At 43.4% G+C, this 16,439-nt stretch overlaps 1 protein-coding gene across 4 annotated transcripts in view; it reads right to left on the bottom strand.

The window, feature by feature from the left end:
• Adamtsl3 (ADAMTS like 3) overlaps positions 1-16,439 on the bottom strand; it is a 285,243-nt gene that overhangs the window by 85,621 nt on the left and 183,183 nt on the right. For all 4 annotated transcript variants that reach the window (XR_013111364.1, XM_076937029.1, XM_076937035.1 and 1 more), the window contains exons 11-15: positions 16,135-16,273; positions 14,980-15,030; positions 12,980-13,184; positions 6,019-6,166; positions 4,363-4,447 (exon numbers count right to left, since the gene is read on the bottom strand). Coding sequence is in view for 3 of the 4 variants with exons in the window: in XM_076937029.1 (XP_076793144.1) it covers positions 4,363-4,447; positions 6,019-6,166; positions 12,980-13,184; positions 14,980-15,030; positions 16,135-16,273 (628 nt within the window). In the remaining variant the exon portion in view is untranslated. The remainder of the gene's footprint in view (positions 1-4,362; positions 4,448-6,018; positions 6,167-12,979; positions 13,185-14,979; positions 15,031-16,134; positions 16,274-16,439) is intronic.

Genomic DNA, 16,439 nt, shown 5'->3' with positions numbered 1-16,439 from the left:
CTCTTCTCTTTTCTTCTCTCTTCTCTCTTCTCTCTTCTCTCTTCTCTCTTCTCTCTCCTCTCTCCTCTCTCCTCTCTCCTCTCTCCTCTCTCTCTCTGTCTCTCTCTGTCTCTGTCTCTGTCTCTCTCTGTCTCTCTCTCTCTCTCTCTCTCTCTCTCTCTCTCTCTCTCTGTCTCTCTCTCCACCACTGACTAGCTCTGAGATACCAGGACAGTCCTTAGTCTTTTGGCACCCAAGTGATGATGATAATGACACCCTCCTAGGACATTTGTGAGAATTAAATAACCCCTACAGCACACTTAGAATGTGATATTCCCTTAAAAAGAAGGCCTTGGGGTTAGAGGTGGTTAGAAAAGCAGATTCCTGAAACACAGCCTGACTTGGTTTTAGCAAATACAATTTCTACTCACGGAGAAGCCAAAATAGCAGTGAAGAGAACACACATACTATGTCTCGGTCTGTGCTATTTCTTTCCTTTTCATATATGAGAAATGGGAGCTGGGGTAACAAAACCACTGAAATGTTGGGAATCCCATAGAAGCGTAGAAGGCTCCAGGGAGGAACTTAAAATGGGATGACAAATGACAAAGCGACAGCCATATTGACTGAGAACACATTCCATGGCTGACAGCCAGGAAGGTCAGATCAGCAGTTCCCTTGGCTTCGATTTATAAACTCTAATTTTTTTCTTTTCCTAATTAAAACAAAAGCCTTTTGAACATCCGCTCTCTATGTAAATTCAGAGCTCGCCCTTGGTAAACCACAGTGGTGGGAGTATTTATCTTTTCCTGGCTGGCTTGGCAGGCTTTCCTTGAGGGATGTGGACTACAGCTGGGATCATCCTCTCCTTCATTGTCAACAAGTAAGCATCCCAGACCACAAAAGACAGTGGCTATAAAAGAGTGAGCTGGAAGCTGAGATATGTTGTGGTTTTGTTTGGAAATGGAGGGAATGAATAGAATCAAAAGTGGCAGGAAACTAAAAACTTCACACCAGCCAGCCAAATTGGGCCAGCATATGCCAGGCAATGAGCACCGTCCAGGAGGACTGCATAGAGATCTCAGAGCAGGAGAAGGCAGAAATGGGGTGGGGGCCAAGCAACAGGTGCAGGCAGCTCTGGGTTCCACACAGTGGGGAAAACATAAGCGTCCCTTCAGGAGCAGGAAGCACATCAGCTTTGCTCTGTATTTGAGGGAAGGAGAACCCCATCTAAGTCAGATCAGGCTGGCAGAAATTCAGGCTTGGAGCAGACGTGGGTGGGACCCACTATAGAATATCCATTACTGCTCTCCACTAACTCATCAATGCAAACAGTGCTTTCTGAATTTTAAAGGGACCTGGGGGACTACCTGTCCTTAATGCCAACATTTGTACTCACAGCCCGTCCTAGTTTGTTTTCCATTGCTGTGATAACACACCAGGACGAAAATCAACCAGAGGAAAGGGTTTAAGTGTCTATGTCCCAATCATGGTCCTGCAGCAGTGACCATGAAGGAATGCTACTTACTGGCTTGCTCCTCATAGTTCACTCGGCTTGTCTTTTTACATAACCCAGGACCACCTGTCCTGGGTTAGCACCACCCTCCAGTGGGCTGAGCCCTCCCACATTAAGTAAAAAAAAAAAATCAAGAAAATGCCACACAAGCTTGGCCACACACCAGTTTGATGGAGGCATATTCTCAATCGAGATCCCTTCTTCCCAAATGGCTCTAACTTGTGTCCAGTTGCCAAAAACCTAAGCAGCGCATGCCCCCACCCCCTTGGAGGAACCTGCAGGTGATGCTCAGTCGGTAAGGCAACACTTGGGAAGCAGAGGATCGTGAGTTCTAGGCTAGCAGGAGTAACAGGATGCTCCTGACTGAATTCATAGACAAAAAGCAGAATAGAAAATTATTAGAGTCTGGGGCCAGGTATCGAACTGGGACTGTTCAACAGACACAGTTCACACCGAAAATGATGGAACCACTCTGGACAGGTCAGACAACAGTGTGAATATTCTTAGTGTGGCTGAACTGAATGCTTTCGAACGGTTAAAGAGCCAAGCCTTGCATTATGAATGTAATACCACAGTAAGTGGGAAAATGGATTACTATTGCAGGAGGAACACGAACAGTGACACCCCACTTCCAGTATGCCTGGCTCAGTTTATTACAACTTTTGTTCATTTGCTTGGTTTTAGATTTTTGAATCGGGGGTCTCACAGCACAAGCTCAGAATGACCTTGGAACTCACTGTGTAGCCCAGGCTGGCTTTAAACTTGTGGCAATTCTCCTGCTTCAGCTTCCTGGGTGCTGCAATTATAGATGTGTGAGGTACCAGACCCCACTTCATTATACCTTAAAAATAATCCAAATGAACTTGATGGATGTGATCGGAAGACCAGATTTAAAAAGAAAAAAAAAAAAAAAACCACCTTTTTTCTCTTTTAGAGAGAAGAACTGAAGGATGCAGCTGTGCTATGATGTGACGCATTGTGTTTAGTCCGTGGGATGGGGCAGTGCTCATGGGGCAGGAACAGTGCGAGGTGTAGTGAACCCAAGTGCAGCCTTGAGGGGCTCACTGTGCACACATCAGGGGTTTGTTCACTGTGCCACCCTTCTGTAGCGGTCTGAAATTTTCCATAATAAAATCACTTTCAAAACAAGATTCAAGCAGAATGTCACTCTGATGGGAAAGGAAGGCTGAGAAACAGGGTGGAGGGCAGTGCCAGCCTGCTGTACGTAGATCAGTGTGGCTGAGGATCCCATGCAAACACTCGACTCTCTTGTACTCAGAAACACTGCAGCATCCACAGTTCCGTCCGTGGTGGTGTAGTCAGGCCTGCCTTTGGGGAAGCATCAGGCCAAGACTGAGAGCTATGACATGCAGGGCTCTTGTCCTGCATTACTGAAGGAAGATAAGTTACCCACACTCTTCTAAGCTCAGGGACAGTGATTGAATGGGAGTGTTCAGATGAGAGGAACAGGTTGGTAAGGGACCTGAAAACAAGGGCATATGAAAAGTGCTGAGATGCTAAGAATGATGGACTTAGAAAATAAAACAAGGTCTTAGGACCTGTGATAGCTTTCTCCAAAGTGAGGAGAGCGGGGGATATAGCACAGACATGTCTGTTTCAGAAAATGGATGTTAGAAGGAGGTATATTTTAGATCAAGAGAGAAAGTACCTGCCCAAGTGCAGTAGTCGGGGTGGAGCTAGAAGCAGCTTGAGCTATAACAGAGTGCTTGTGTTGTTCAGCCACAATGAGCTGTGTCTCCATGTAGTGACCTCTGCCCACCACAGAAGGCGTTGAGTGGTTATAAAGCAGAGTCCCAGGGAGCTGTGGAATGGGAAACAGGCCTTTGGTACTAAGAGAAATGGAGCTGAGAACTGCCATTATGAACTACAGGCCTTGCACAAGGCTTTGCCTCTCTATTCAGTTCTCTTTATTTGTAAAAGATGCAGGTTGGAGTTGACATCTCAGGGAAATGAGCCAGATGGCTGTTGAGATCCTCCTTCCTGTCCCATCTGTGAATTGCTCTCTTTGCAGCTAGCTTGTCAGCACTCCAGACTCAACTGCCCACTGTGGGATCAGCTGTCCTGTCCAATTACCCCAGTCTACCCCGGGTGCTGCTGTTCTGATGGACTCCTGGGCTAGACACCTCAGAGTCCCTTTGCTTCTTTTTTCTCTTTGGGTCTCTCTCAGCCTCAAGAATGCTTCTTTGATTTGTTCTTTGTTCTATAAGTAAGTTGACACCATTGTAAGTGGGCCTCACCACATAGCATGCAGACAGTAGCTGCTGGTTTCTGCGTTAGAATGGGCCCTGGATAGTGACGCCTCACCTACCCTTTTTATACAAGGGAGAATGAGATGCCAACACTAAACAGTGAGGTCACATGGTGCATAGTAATGGTTCCTAGTTCTAGCCCACACAATACTACGCTCATTCTCTTGCTCCGTGTCCCACCAGCCCCGGGACTTCATCTCAGGCCACCCTGGTGTGTTTCAACATCATTAGTTTTACTGAGATTGGCCATGATTTAAGCTCAGGACGATTGGTTTATTTGTACAATACTATGATGGTCTTCAGTTAAACCACATATGCACATCCAGGAACTATCCCCACTTGTCCCTGCAAGAGAGCAGGGGTCTGCTTTGAGTTAGAGAACACGATCTTTTCCATGCTTCTCACACATACTGCCAAAGCAGGACTGCTGAATTGTGAAATAAAGAAAATTCCTAGCCAGCTCAGGCTCTCTGGAGTCCGTAAATCCAGGTCATTTGGATACTAAATGTATCGTTGAACTCCAATGAGTACAAACATGACATATATCATGTAAACTGGCTGTGCCCTGATTACACCCATAAAAGGCCCTGGACTCACTTTGGTTCTTCTGTGGCTATTCTTGTCTCTTCTAGCTCTTGTGCTTGTTTCAGCCAAGGTAATTTAGCTTCCACTGGACTTTTTTCTGAGGGAAAAAAAAAGGAAAATAAACAAAGAATGTAATTATTATCAATCATTAAGGACTTGGATATATACTTGTTATTGACTGGAGAGTTCATTAACATTGGGTTATATGTTTCAAATGCACAGTACATTCACTTCTGGAATGAATAAAATTCCTGATATTTTTAAATTAGCATATTACAAAATGCAACCAAACCAATCCCTGTGGTATAGCTGAATGTAGTTGAACATGCAAAAGTTAAACACACAAATGCCTTACGTAACTCAGCACCCCTTTCTGCAATTTGTGCACTGAAGCTACTATTCCAACAATATCAGAGTCTTCTCGGTTTGCCATAAATTCTTCTTGTCTCTTGAATTAATAAATTAGTAGAGAAAAGCAAATATAACAGGGGCCAGCGAAGTGGAAAGATGAGATTCTGTGTGTGGCTCACTCAAATTCCATTGTTAACATGGGAAATGAAAACCATCTACATGGGTAGAGAGGGACGGTTGCTACTCCCCTCAGTCCTTTGAGGCTCCCACGGCAGGAGGAGGGAACTAATCCAGTTGTGAAATGGAAACTTTGGAGATGCTTCAGGGAGATTAGAGACACTGAGAAAATGTCAGTGGAAGCCCATCAGCGACAGAGGCAGTAAGCAAAGGCTTTGAGATGGGGACCTATGACTGTGTATGCTTGCCATGGCAACCAGTGATCTTTCTATACAATGGATTTAGTCAAAGACATGTACTCTGATTAACTGTAGGGCTCTCTGTATAAACAAGAAACAGAATTCATTAGGAAGAACGTTATCATTATCTCTAAAATACTAAGGAAGTGTCTCTAGAAAGACTTGAGATCAATCTTTCCCATTTCTTTTCATCACATTTATTTTGATTATTTATTTGTTTGTTTGTTTATTTTGGGTGTGTGTGTGTGTGTGTGTGCTTGAACATGAGCATACACGATGTCACAGTACACATGCATAGGTCAAAGGACAATTTGTAGGAGACATGGGTTTCTACTTCTACCACACAGGTTCCAAGATCGAAACCAGGTTCTCAGGATTGTCAGCAAATACCTATATCTGCTGAGCCAGCTCTCTAGCTGTCTTTTTGTCAGTTATGTCAAGAATATACCTGTCATAGCATATGCAGAGCGAAATGGTCATGGGGAGGACAAATATCTGAGAGGCAATACCAAGACTTGCTATAAAATGTCTGTTTATACTCATGGACCAAATGAGAAATTCTAAAGACACTCACAGACCCAGACTGGCAACGAAGTCTTTGCTCAACCCATGAACTGAGACACATGATAATGCCATCATGCTTCTGTCAAAGGGTAGTGTAGTGGACAGGCACCCACACATTTTGAGGAGAAAGAAGGATAAGAAGAGCTATTCTGAGAATGAGAAAAGGAGACATCTCCCCTCTCTTCCTCCTTTATTAATCCGTTTCCCCTTCTTCACTCTCTCCTTTCCTTCTCCTCCCCATCTTCCTTTTTCTTGATGCCAAGGATTACATACGGGGGTGAAGTTGCCCAAACTGGAAAACCCTGTTTGACTTAGCACAACACCACCTTGTGCTTACCTCTGGGCTTATAGCATGGGGTGGGGATGACACACTCCTCTTTGATGTGCAGCTTCATCTGTGGGTTGCAGCCCCCGACATGCTGCCCACGATGGTTGATACACAGAACCACTCGGTAGCGCAACCCTCGGCCACAAGTCACTGTGCACTTTCGGAAAAGATGGGAGAAGCCAGTGAGTAGCTTTATCTGGGTCTTTGGAACTACGTGACTAGTAAACATAAAGACCTCCACATAATATGTTGTATGAAGAAGATAAAGGCTGCTTTTCTTGGATGCTTGTACTAATTTTCTTTGATTTAATTTAATATTTAATTTAATTTTAATTGTATTTTATGTATATAGATGCTTTTCTGCATGTACCTGGTGCCCATGGAGGACAGAAAAGGGTGTTAGATCCTATGAAAGATTCTAGTTACTGTGTGGGTACTGAAAATTGAGTCCAGGTCCTCTGGAAGAGCAACTGGCACTCTTAACCACTGAGCCATCTCTCCAGTTCCATCTAATTTTCAGTTCAAAGGCATTTAAGATGAGCACACGTGCAAGAAGAGCAAATGTTCTGCATTTCCTGTGCTCCAAATCAAATACGATAGAAACGTGATGCGGGCTTTCTAAAGCTTACACTTTTCAGAAGACATTACTGAAAGCAATTTGTGAAATTGAAAGCAATTCTTCTAAACAATGACTCTAAGAAAACTAACGTCCACCAAGCACTCAAGAGGATTAAATTGTCTGGTCTGCCCAGTGATCTTGCCTAGTTGTTGTCACAGAAAGAGACCATCGGGATTGTTCAGCCATACAGTGTGCGAGAACTCCTCACCAAGGAGGAGGAGGAAGAGGAGGAGGAGGAGAAGGAGGAGAAGGAGGAGGAGGAGGAGGAGGAGGAGGAGGAGGAGGAGGAGGAGGAGGAGGAGGAGGAGGAGGAGAAGGAGGAGGCTCAGCCAGTGAAGCCCTCCAGCGAGCATGAGGATCAGATTTTGAGTACTCAGTACCCATGTAAATGGTTGGGGGCAGCAGGGTGCACCTGTAAAATTAGGCAGACACAGAAAAATTCCTGAAGCTTGCTGGACACATGACCTCACTGAATCAATAAGTTCTAGGTTCAGTGAGAGAAACTCCATCAGAAAGTAAGACCTCCAAAGACTGATTGAGGAAGATACCTAACATTGATCTTTAACCTTCATACACACATGGGGGGGGAGGGGGGGAGAGGGAGGGAGAGGGAGGGGGAGGGGGAGAGGAAGGGAGAGAGGAAGGGAGAGAGGGAGAGAGGGAGAGAGGGAGAGAGGGAGGGAGGGAGGGAGAGAGGAGAGAGGAGAGAGGAGAGGGAGAGGGAGAGGGAGAGGGAGAGGGAGAGGGAGAGGGAGAGGGAGAGGGAGAGGGAGAGGGAGAGGGAGAGGGAGAGGGAGAGGGGGAGGGAGGAGGGAGAGAGGAGAGGGAGAGGGGGAGGGGGGGGGGGGGGGGGAGGGGGAGGGAGGAGGGAGAGAGGAGAGGGGGAGGGGGAGGGAGGGGGAGGGGGAGGGGGAGGGGGAGGGGGAGGGAGAGGGAGAGGGAGAGGGAGAGGGAGAGGGAGAGGGAGAGGGAGAGGGAGAGGGAGAGGGAGAGGGAGAGGGAGAGGGAGAGGGAGAGGGAGAGGGAGAGGGAGAGGGAGAGGGAGAGGGAGAGGGAGAGGGAGAGGGAGGAGAGGGAGGAGAGGGAGAGGGAGAGGGAGATGGAGAGGGGGAGGGAGAGGGAGGAGAGGGAGAGGGAGAGGGAGAGGGGAATGCCATAGGTGTATTGGACAGTTAAAAGTCATGAAACATTATTTCCCCCTCGACTTTTTATGGACTTTGTGCTGTTAGCATTTTATTCAATGTATTATTAATATACATTTATAATTTGATAGTTACTCTTGCCTGTAAATCAAGTGTTTTCAAGTCATGTGAAAATCTAGTAAAGACTGAGTTTATCTGCATGTATCTATATCATGTATGTGAGCCTATGTGCCTCTGATAGCATATATATGAGTAGATATACCTCTGTAAATGGTTAGGTTCTAAAGTGTTTGACTGGCATATGTTCATTGCACAAAGTGGTAGGCTGCATGAAGACATTTTCATTCAAAGTGTACCATGTACCTGGACCACGTTCAATCCCATTACCCTCTCCCATGTTCCATCCACTAGACACCTTCCCTTTTGTAAATAACCCTCTGTTATGAGTGGGTATATATGCCTGTGTCACATACATGAGCATGTATATGGGGGTGCATACACGTGTGTGCATGCATGAGCATATGTGTGAGGCACTACCCGAAGCTCCATTCAGGTTCCCACAGTTTTTGAGAGGCCAAGAAATCCGTCTCAGCACTTCCTGCTGCCATACCCCAGCCACTGCTCCAGCTCAGGCATTCTCTTCTTGTTTCCCCAAAGATTTTTTTTAAATTAATTTTTATTGGACATTTTATTTACATTTCAGATGTTATCCCCTTTCTCCAGTTCTACTCCCACCCAGAAACTCCCTATCCCATTCCCCCTTCTCCTGCTTCTATGAGGATGTGCCCCCACCCATCCACCCATTCCTACCTCCCTGACCTCGAATTCCCCAACACTGGGGCATCCAGCCTTCACAAGACCAAGGTCCTCCTCTCCCAGCTATGCCCCACAAGGCCTTCCTCCACTACATATGCAGCTGGAGTCATGGGTCCCTCCCTATGCACCCCCAGGCTGGTAGTTTAGACCCTGGGGAGCTCTGGTTGGTTGGTATTGTTGCTCTCTCCATGGGGTCACCAACCCTTTCAGCTCCTTCAGTCTTCTCTCTAACTCCTCCATTGGGAACCCCATGATGAGTTCAATGGTTCACTGTGAGCATCTGCCTCTGTATATGTCAGGCTCTGGCAGACCTCTAAGGAGACAGATATATCAGGCTCCTGTCAGCATGCATTTTCTGGCATCCACATCCGTGTCTGCCTTTGGTGACTGCACATGGAATGGATACTCAGGTGGAACAGTCTCCAGACAGCTCCTCCTTTAGTTTCTGTCTCACACTTTGTCTCCATATTTTCTCCCTTGAGTATTTTGTTACTCCTTCTATGAATGACCAAAGCACCTACATTTTGGTCTTTCTTCTTCATGAGCTTCATGTGGTCTGTGAGTTGTATCTTAGATATTGCGAGCTTTGGGGCTAATATCCATATATCAGTGAGTGAAAACCATTTGTGTTCTTTTGTAATTGGGTTACCACACTCAGGATGATATTTTCTAGTTCCATCCATTTGCCTAAGAATTTCATGAATTCATTGTTTTTAATAGCTGAGTAATACTTTATTGTGAAAATGTACCACATTTTCTGTATCCATTCCTCTGTTGAAGGACATCTGGGTACTTTCCAGCTTCTAGCTATTATAAACAAGGCTGCTATGAACATAGTGGAGCATGTGTCCTTGTTATATGTTGGAGCATCTTCTGGGTATATGCCCAGGAGTGGTATCATTGGATAGATCCACAGGTAATACTATGTCCAATTTTCTGAGGAACCGCCAGACTGATTTCCAGAGTGGTTGTACCAGCTTGCAATCCCACCAACAATGGAGGAGTGTTCCTCTTTCTCCACATCCTTGCCAGCATCTGCTATCAACTGAGTTTTTTATCTTAACCATTCTGACTAGTGTGATGTGGACTCTCAGGGTTGTTTTGATTTGCATTTCCCTGATAACTAAGGATATCAAACATTTCTTTAGGTGCTTCTCAGCCATTCAGTATTCCTCAGTTGAGAATTCTTTGCTTAGCTCTGTACCTCATTTTTAATAGGGTTATTTGGTTGTCTAGAGCCTAATTTCTTGAGTTCTTTGTATATATTGGATATTAGCCCTCTAGCAGATGTAGGATTGGTAAAGATCTTTCCCCAATCTGTTGGTTGCCGTTTTGTCCTAATTGACAATGTCCTTTGCTTTACAGAAACTTTGCAATTTTATGAGGTCCCATTTGTCCCAGAGATTTTTTACCCAGTCCTGTTGAGTCCAGGCTATCCCTCTGGAGCCCTTTCTCAACATGCACATCACCACAAAGACTGGATATTAAGGAAATCTCATATTGTATCATGGCACTCTTTTTTTTTCAGTACTCAAACACAGGGCCTCATGCATGCTAGGCAAGTGCTCTGACCACTGAGCTACATCCCCGCTCCATCATGCCATTCATGAAAGTACAAAGCAAATTCCATAATGAAGTATGTGATTAGACCTAGATCCTGTTTCTGAAAAATTGGCCTAACTCATTCGTGAATTTATCAATTTGGAATATATATGAATGTATATGATATGGAAAAACTCTTTATATCCTGTCCTATAAAACCAATAACAAAATGATTGCTGAACCTACATTTCATCCCAGCAGTGAATACATGCACAACTTTTGAGCCCCATTCTACCTTCCAGAAAGGCTGATTTCAAAAGAAAACTTACTTTTGATGCACAATATTTTTACCATAATTTAAAGTATATTTATGTTGTTTTGATTAGATGCTAGAATGGAATTTGATAATAACTGAATTTCGGAGAACATTGACATTTAGAACCTTCTGGCCAAAGGAAACAGAAATGGTTTTATTTACTGGGCATATTTTCCTGAAGAATAGAACATTGTGATCTAGAAGAGGCTTTAAAACACACACAAAAAATTACATTAGTGTAAGATAGAAATTTGTAGAAGACTGGATTGCAAAGCAAACTCAAGAGGAGAATTGCATAAATCAAGTAGTTAAGGATCTCCTTCCTGCTATTTATAAAAGGTAGAAGGGACAGAAATGGTCATGACGTTTAGATTCCACTGGGCACAGTTTTTTAAAAAAAATGTTGTAACAGTTTTATTTTAAAATGTCAGCATTAACCACCCAGTGGAAGTGATATTTTTTGCTATTAGGCTCACCATAAAAATGAATATGTCACCCTAAATACAGGAGAAGGGGTAGGTCAATTTCCAAGCTTCTTTTAAAGGAAGCATGCATTCAGAGTCGATACCAGATGCTCTACATGTGCAGATGAAGTTCTCCAGGTTGACATTTAGCACGATATGCAAAGCAGGCCAAATGGCTTTCCACCCAGTCAGTGCACATAGCTTCCAATTCCAGAGAAGTGCAACCTCTTTCCTGCAGCATTCGTGGACCCTTCAAGTAGGGTGTATCTCTTCACCTTGTGGCCGAAGTACCACATGCACAAGCCACACGCTCATGACCAAGCACAGAGGCCCACTGTGTTACAACTATCTGTGTGCATGACCATGCAACTATGTTCTAGGCCTCTGGGAAACAGAGGCTGACTTTCTTTGTTTTCAGCATGCCAGCTGACAGGTCATCATTTCTACCTTTGTTCACCAGTTCCTAGAAGCATGTTCTCTCTTTAATCCACATAAATCATGCCCAACTTGATTTTAAAACAAATACATATTTTGGTTTGAGTAAATTCTCTCTCTTCCACCAACTCCTGCCCAATCCACCCTCTACACTCTACCTATCCAACTGTGTGTCCTCATGTCTTAAAAACACTCACCAAGGACTGCCCATTAGTACTGCCCATGTTCTTGGGTGTGTGATCATTCCCTGGAGCACGTTAGTCCTACCAGTACCCACACCCTTAAAGAAAACCAACTTTCCATGAACACCTCTTCTCTTCATCTTGGGATTCTGTCTATCTTGATCTTACAAAGGTCTTTGTTCACACTGTCACATGGCCATGACACATGAATTCATATGTATGAACACCTGCCCTGTGGCAACATTCTGTTTTATTTTAGTTTTGTTTTTTGAGACATAATTTCTCTGCATAGCCTTGGTTGTCCTGAAACTCACTCTGTAGACCACAATGGCCTCAAACTCAAGAGATTAGCCTGACTCTGCTTCCCAAGTGCTGGAATTAAATGCATGAGCCCCAACTGCCCAGCTAGTGCTATTGTGTCTTAATGACTTATTATTGCCCCATAGATTAGTGGATCTCTCTATCCTCAACAGAGGAGCTTCTTTTTATAGTATATGATGATTAATACAGAGATCCACAACTGGTGAAGACACAGATAAAAGGCACTACAGAGTGGTTAGCCCAAAGTAGACATATATAGACTACCACCTTGCCCCAAGGCTCAGGGATCATTGTGGAAGAGAGAGGAGAAGATGCAAGAGATGGTGGATGATTACAACCAGTGTTTTCTACACACAGCAGTACCCTTTTCAGCTTCTAGTTGCTCTGTTCCATCCTTGCCTTTGCTTGACAGTGTGTAATTGGGCATCTGCCACTGTGGTGTTCTCTCTAAACTCTTGCTTGCTCAGAATCTATTATCTTCAAAAAGGGTTAAGCATTACAATGGCAACAATGAGTCCTGGACTAATGGCTGTGGCATTTGCTCCTTCCACATGCACTATAGTCCATAATAGTCCTAATCCTTACCTGCATTGAGATGACCCTGTGCCCTCTCTTCCATTGTCCTATCTTCTAGAGCTCTTTCGATGTAGGGATTATGTTCATTTATGTATTTGTTTTTTTGCGTATGGGATATAAATGTATGCATGCATGTTTGCATGTGTGAAGGCTCATGTGTGTGCATATGCACATACATGTATGTAGAAACATGACATTAATATGGAGTATTGTCCTTGATCGTTTTCTATTTCATTTACTGAGGCAGGGTCTCTCACTGAATGTGGAGCTCACTGATTCTGGCTATTCTATCTATCTAGCATGCCTCGGGGAGCCACTCTCTCTTCTTAGGTGCTTGGATTGCAGGTGGTCATCAGGACTGCCTGGCTTTTAAAAGTGGGTTCTGGGAACCTGACTTCTGGCCCTCATGCTGGCCTGGTGAGTATTTTATCTACTGACCCATCTCCTCAGCACCCTACATACAACTTTTCTATATCATGATGACCAGTAAAGTTCCAGACTCAGAGTAGTCATGAGAATCTCAGATTCAATAAAAGTGACATATTCTCAAATCTCACCTGAGACCACTCCATGGCAATCCACTTGGGGCAATCAAACAGGTTGCAAGTCTGCATCACTTTGGGCTTGGGTGCATACATGCACTTCCATTCTTCCACTTGTAGAATCTCTGCATGCATAGATTCCTCTACACACACAAAACTCCGTCTCTGAATCCCTCCTCCACAGGACACCGAACATGCAGTCCAAGGATTATGTTCCCAGCTCAAAAGCAAACAAAAATAAGTACATTATTTATTTGATGTATGCTTGTTTTTTTTCAAGTATGTAATGGGTTTCAAAGGGGTGATTTCTTTGTATCAACTCATGGTTCCATCAAAAGGACTCAAGACTTGAGTCTCCTAGGACTTTAAACTTAACTATGGTTTCAAGGAATTTGCCTCCTCTAAACATGAATTTTCTATATGATGGAAATAATAAACCCACCCTAGTTAGCCTTCAAGGGCCATTATGAAGATTGAATTAATTATAATATAAAGTGTGAACAGGTCTTTGAATTGTCTTCAATTATAAAATACTAATGAACTATATTACAAGAATCACAGAAAGTCAAAGTCAAAAAGAACCATACTATCTGGGCATAGCATGTTTATAATTCTAGTACTTAAGATGTAAAGGCAGGAGAATCAAGAATTTGAGGCAAATCTCAGCTATGTAGAGTCTGAAGCCAGCTTGGGCCACAGGAGATCCTGTTTCAAATGAAATAGCAAGGAAGGCAGGAAGGAAAGGAGGAAAGAAGGAAGTGAGGGAGGAAGGGAGGAAGGGAGGAAGGGGAAGGAAGGGAAGAAGTGAAGAAGAAGGGAAGAAGTGAAGAAGAAGGGAAGAAGGGAAGAAGAAGGAAGGGGAAAGAAGAAAGAGAAGGGAAGAAGAAGGAAGGGGAAGAAGAAGGACAGAAGGGAAGAAGGGAAGAAGATGGGAAGAAGAAGGGAAGAAGGGAAGAAGGGAAGAAGGACAGAAGGGAAGAAGGGAAGAAAAGGGAAGAAAGGAAGAAAAGGGAAGAAGGGAAGAAGGGAAGAAGGAAGGGAAGGAAAAGAATGGAAAGGAAGGGAAGAGAAAGGAAGGGAAAAAAAGAAAAGAAATATTAGTCATTTAGCTATCAGAGAGGATTCACATTTCTAATCAATGGTTCTAGATTAGTGATTCTCAACCTGTGGGTCCTGACCCCTTTGGGGTCAAACAACCCTTTCAACAGAGGTCACATATCGATATCCTACATATCATATACTTACATTAGATTTATAATCATAACAAATTACAGATATGAAGTAGCAACAAAACAACTTTATAATAATTTTAGGATAATTTCTTGCTACATTGTATTTGTAGTAAAGCTCAGTGATTGGGCAGTAAAAGACATGGGTGGGGCTAAGAGTGGAGAGGAGAGAAAGAAAGAAGAGGAGAAGGAAGGGAGGAAGCAAGATGGAGGAAGAAAGATGGGTCGAAAGCAGTCCTGGGTAACAATTTGTATCTAAAGGTTAGATATTGGGTAACAATTCTAATTGTGTGGGCATCTTGTTAATTGAGCATTTCTAAATATATAAATCCATTGGATAATCTTTAAGTTTTAAGAGTCTTCATTCTACCAGGTACCTTGAGCATGGTAGATATTACCTGGGACTCAGCCAAACTTTGTGGGGGCAGCGTGGTGGATTGGCAGAGCCAGCCACCATGCTGGCATCTTGTGTGTAGCAGAGCTGGACCACACTACAGCTTTTCTAAATTTTACCATTACAGATTCTGTTAAAGGGTCACAGGATTAGGAAGGTTGAGGAACACTAATCTAGTTCTTCTTCGATACCCGATGTTTAAGATGAGGTTGATGTCCTTGGGATGGGCAACCGCACTCTACATACAACCTTCCAATGATAGCTTGTTCCATTTAATTCTAGAAATATCTTTTTCATTACTGAATCTGCCACCTTTTAACTTTATAAAGGAAACAATAATGCCCCTTCAAAACTTAGAATCCCTTGTAAAAGGGAGAGAATATTTAACTCACCGAGGGAGAGGTTGGAAGTGGTCATAGGGCATAATCTCTTTGAATCCATCACTGCAAAGGAAACCATAGTGAAAAGAACTTTCTAAATTCATCCACACACATGGTCATTCACTGATACAGGTTTATCATGAAAATATCATTCTTAACTCAATGAACACATTTGTCAATTGACTAATACATATTTGATATCTCACAAGACAGAAGCCTTTCACATTGAAAAATCAAAAAATGTCAAGTGGCTCATAGGCCACTCAACCAAAATTCAGACAGCATCTCTTCAGTTTTCAAGAGAAACGCTCATGTAAGCCATTTCCAGTAGAACATAAAAATATAAAAATAACTAATGGCATATTAACCGAAGGAAAAATTCTCTTCATTTAGATAAGTCTATTATTTCAAGTGTCATTATGCTAATACAATATATTAGTGCTATGAACACCCCATTATGTTGGCCTGATCTTCAGAGAACCACTCTGCTTCCCAGAATCTGTCCTTTACAAGGTCTCCGTGAATAGCATTGTCCAACCAGGATTACAGGAAATGAGCACCATAATGACAGGAAATGCGACCCTCGAACAAGGCACTCTTGCCCACTGTGGCTGTGGCCAGCTGGAAGGCAGCTGGAGGATCCAGGGGATTGATATTGGGCTAAAATTTTAAGATGTTGTAGGACAGCCAGGAAACTTACCCAGACAATCCAAGTCAGCAGGTACTAAATTATATGTCAGGACAATTTCTGCACAGCTTTGGCACGAAAACTGCTTGCTTCTTTGCACAATGCATTATTTATATGGAGTTAAATGTGGACACTTCAAAAGTCACTATATAGTAATAGGTGACCTAGTTTAAAGTCTAAAATAGTGAGTGGGAGATATTTGTGACTGACAGATGGACTATGCATGGCATATATATATATGCAAGAAATTATCAAAGGGCTTCATTATAAAGATATTATGTATACATAATCCCATGACAAGAGAGAGCTAGCCCAAAGGACCAGATAAGCAAATGTCTCTTAGTTCGTATTAACTGTGGTGATCTGTCACTGGGATGTGCTCAAAAGTCAGGAACTGGAGGCATATGGCCCTGAAAGTGTCACTGTGTCCCAATTGGGTTTGACTTGTTTCTTTGAGAAGCATGGGCAGATGGACCAACCTCGATGGGCAAGGATCCATGCTGCATTCCTTCAGCTTTGGTTTGGGCTTCACATTTTCTGGGTAGTAATGGCAATAGTGGTCAGGCACTACCCTTTTCAAGCGGATGTCCATACATTCAGCAGAGTTGAGCTGATAACCTAAGGTATGTGAGAGAAAGGAATGAAAGCTGCATTATTTCTGCATCTGCATGGCAAGGGTGCATGCCACATGCTTTCCTCTATGGATAACCTAGCTCGGTGATAGCTATGGTATTCATCTTGGGGACTAAAAGAAGCACAAGGGAAAATTAACATATATGGGGCC

Source organism: Arvicanthis niloticus, chromosome 1 (assembly GCF_011762505.2).
Source record: "Arvicanthis niloticus isolate mArvNil1 chromosome 1, mArvNil1.pat.X, whole genome shotgun sequence".
NCBI lineage: Eukaryota > Metazoa > Chordata > Mammalia > Rodentia > Muridae > Arvicanthis > Arvicanthis niloticus.
Note: the sequence above shows the minus strand (reverse complement) of the source record. Positions and strands in the feature narration are given on the sequence as shown.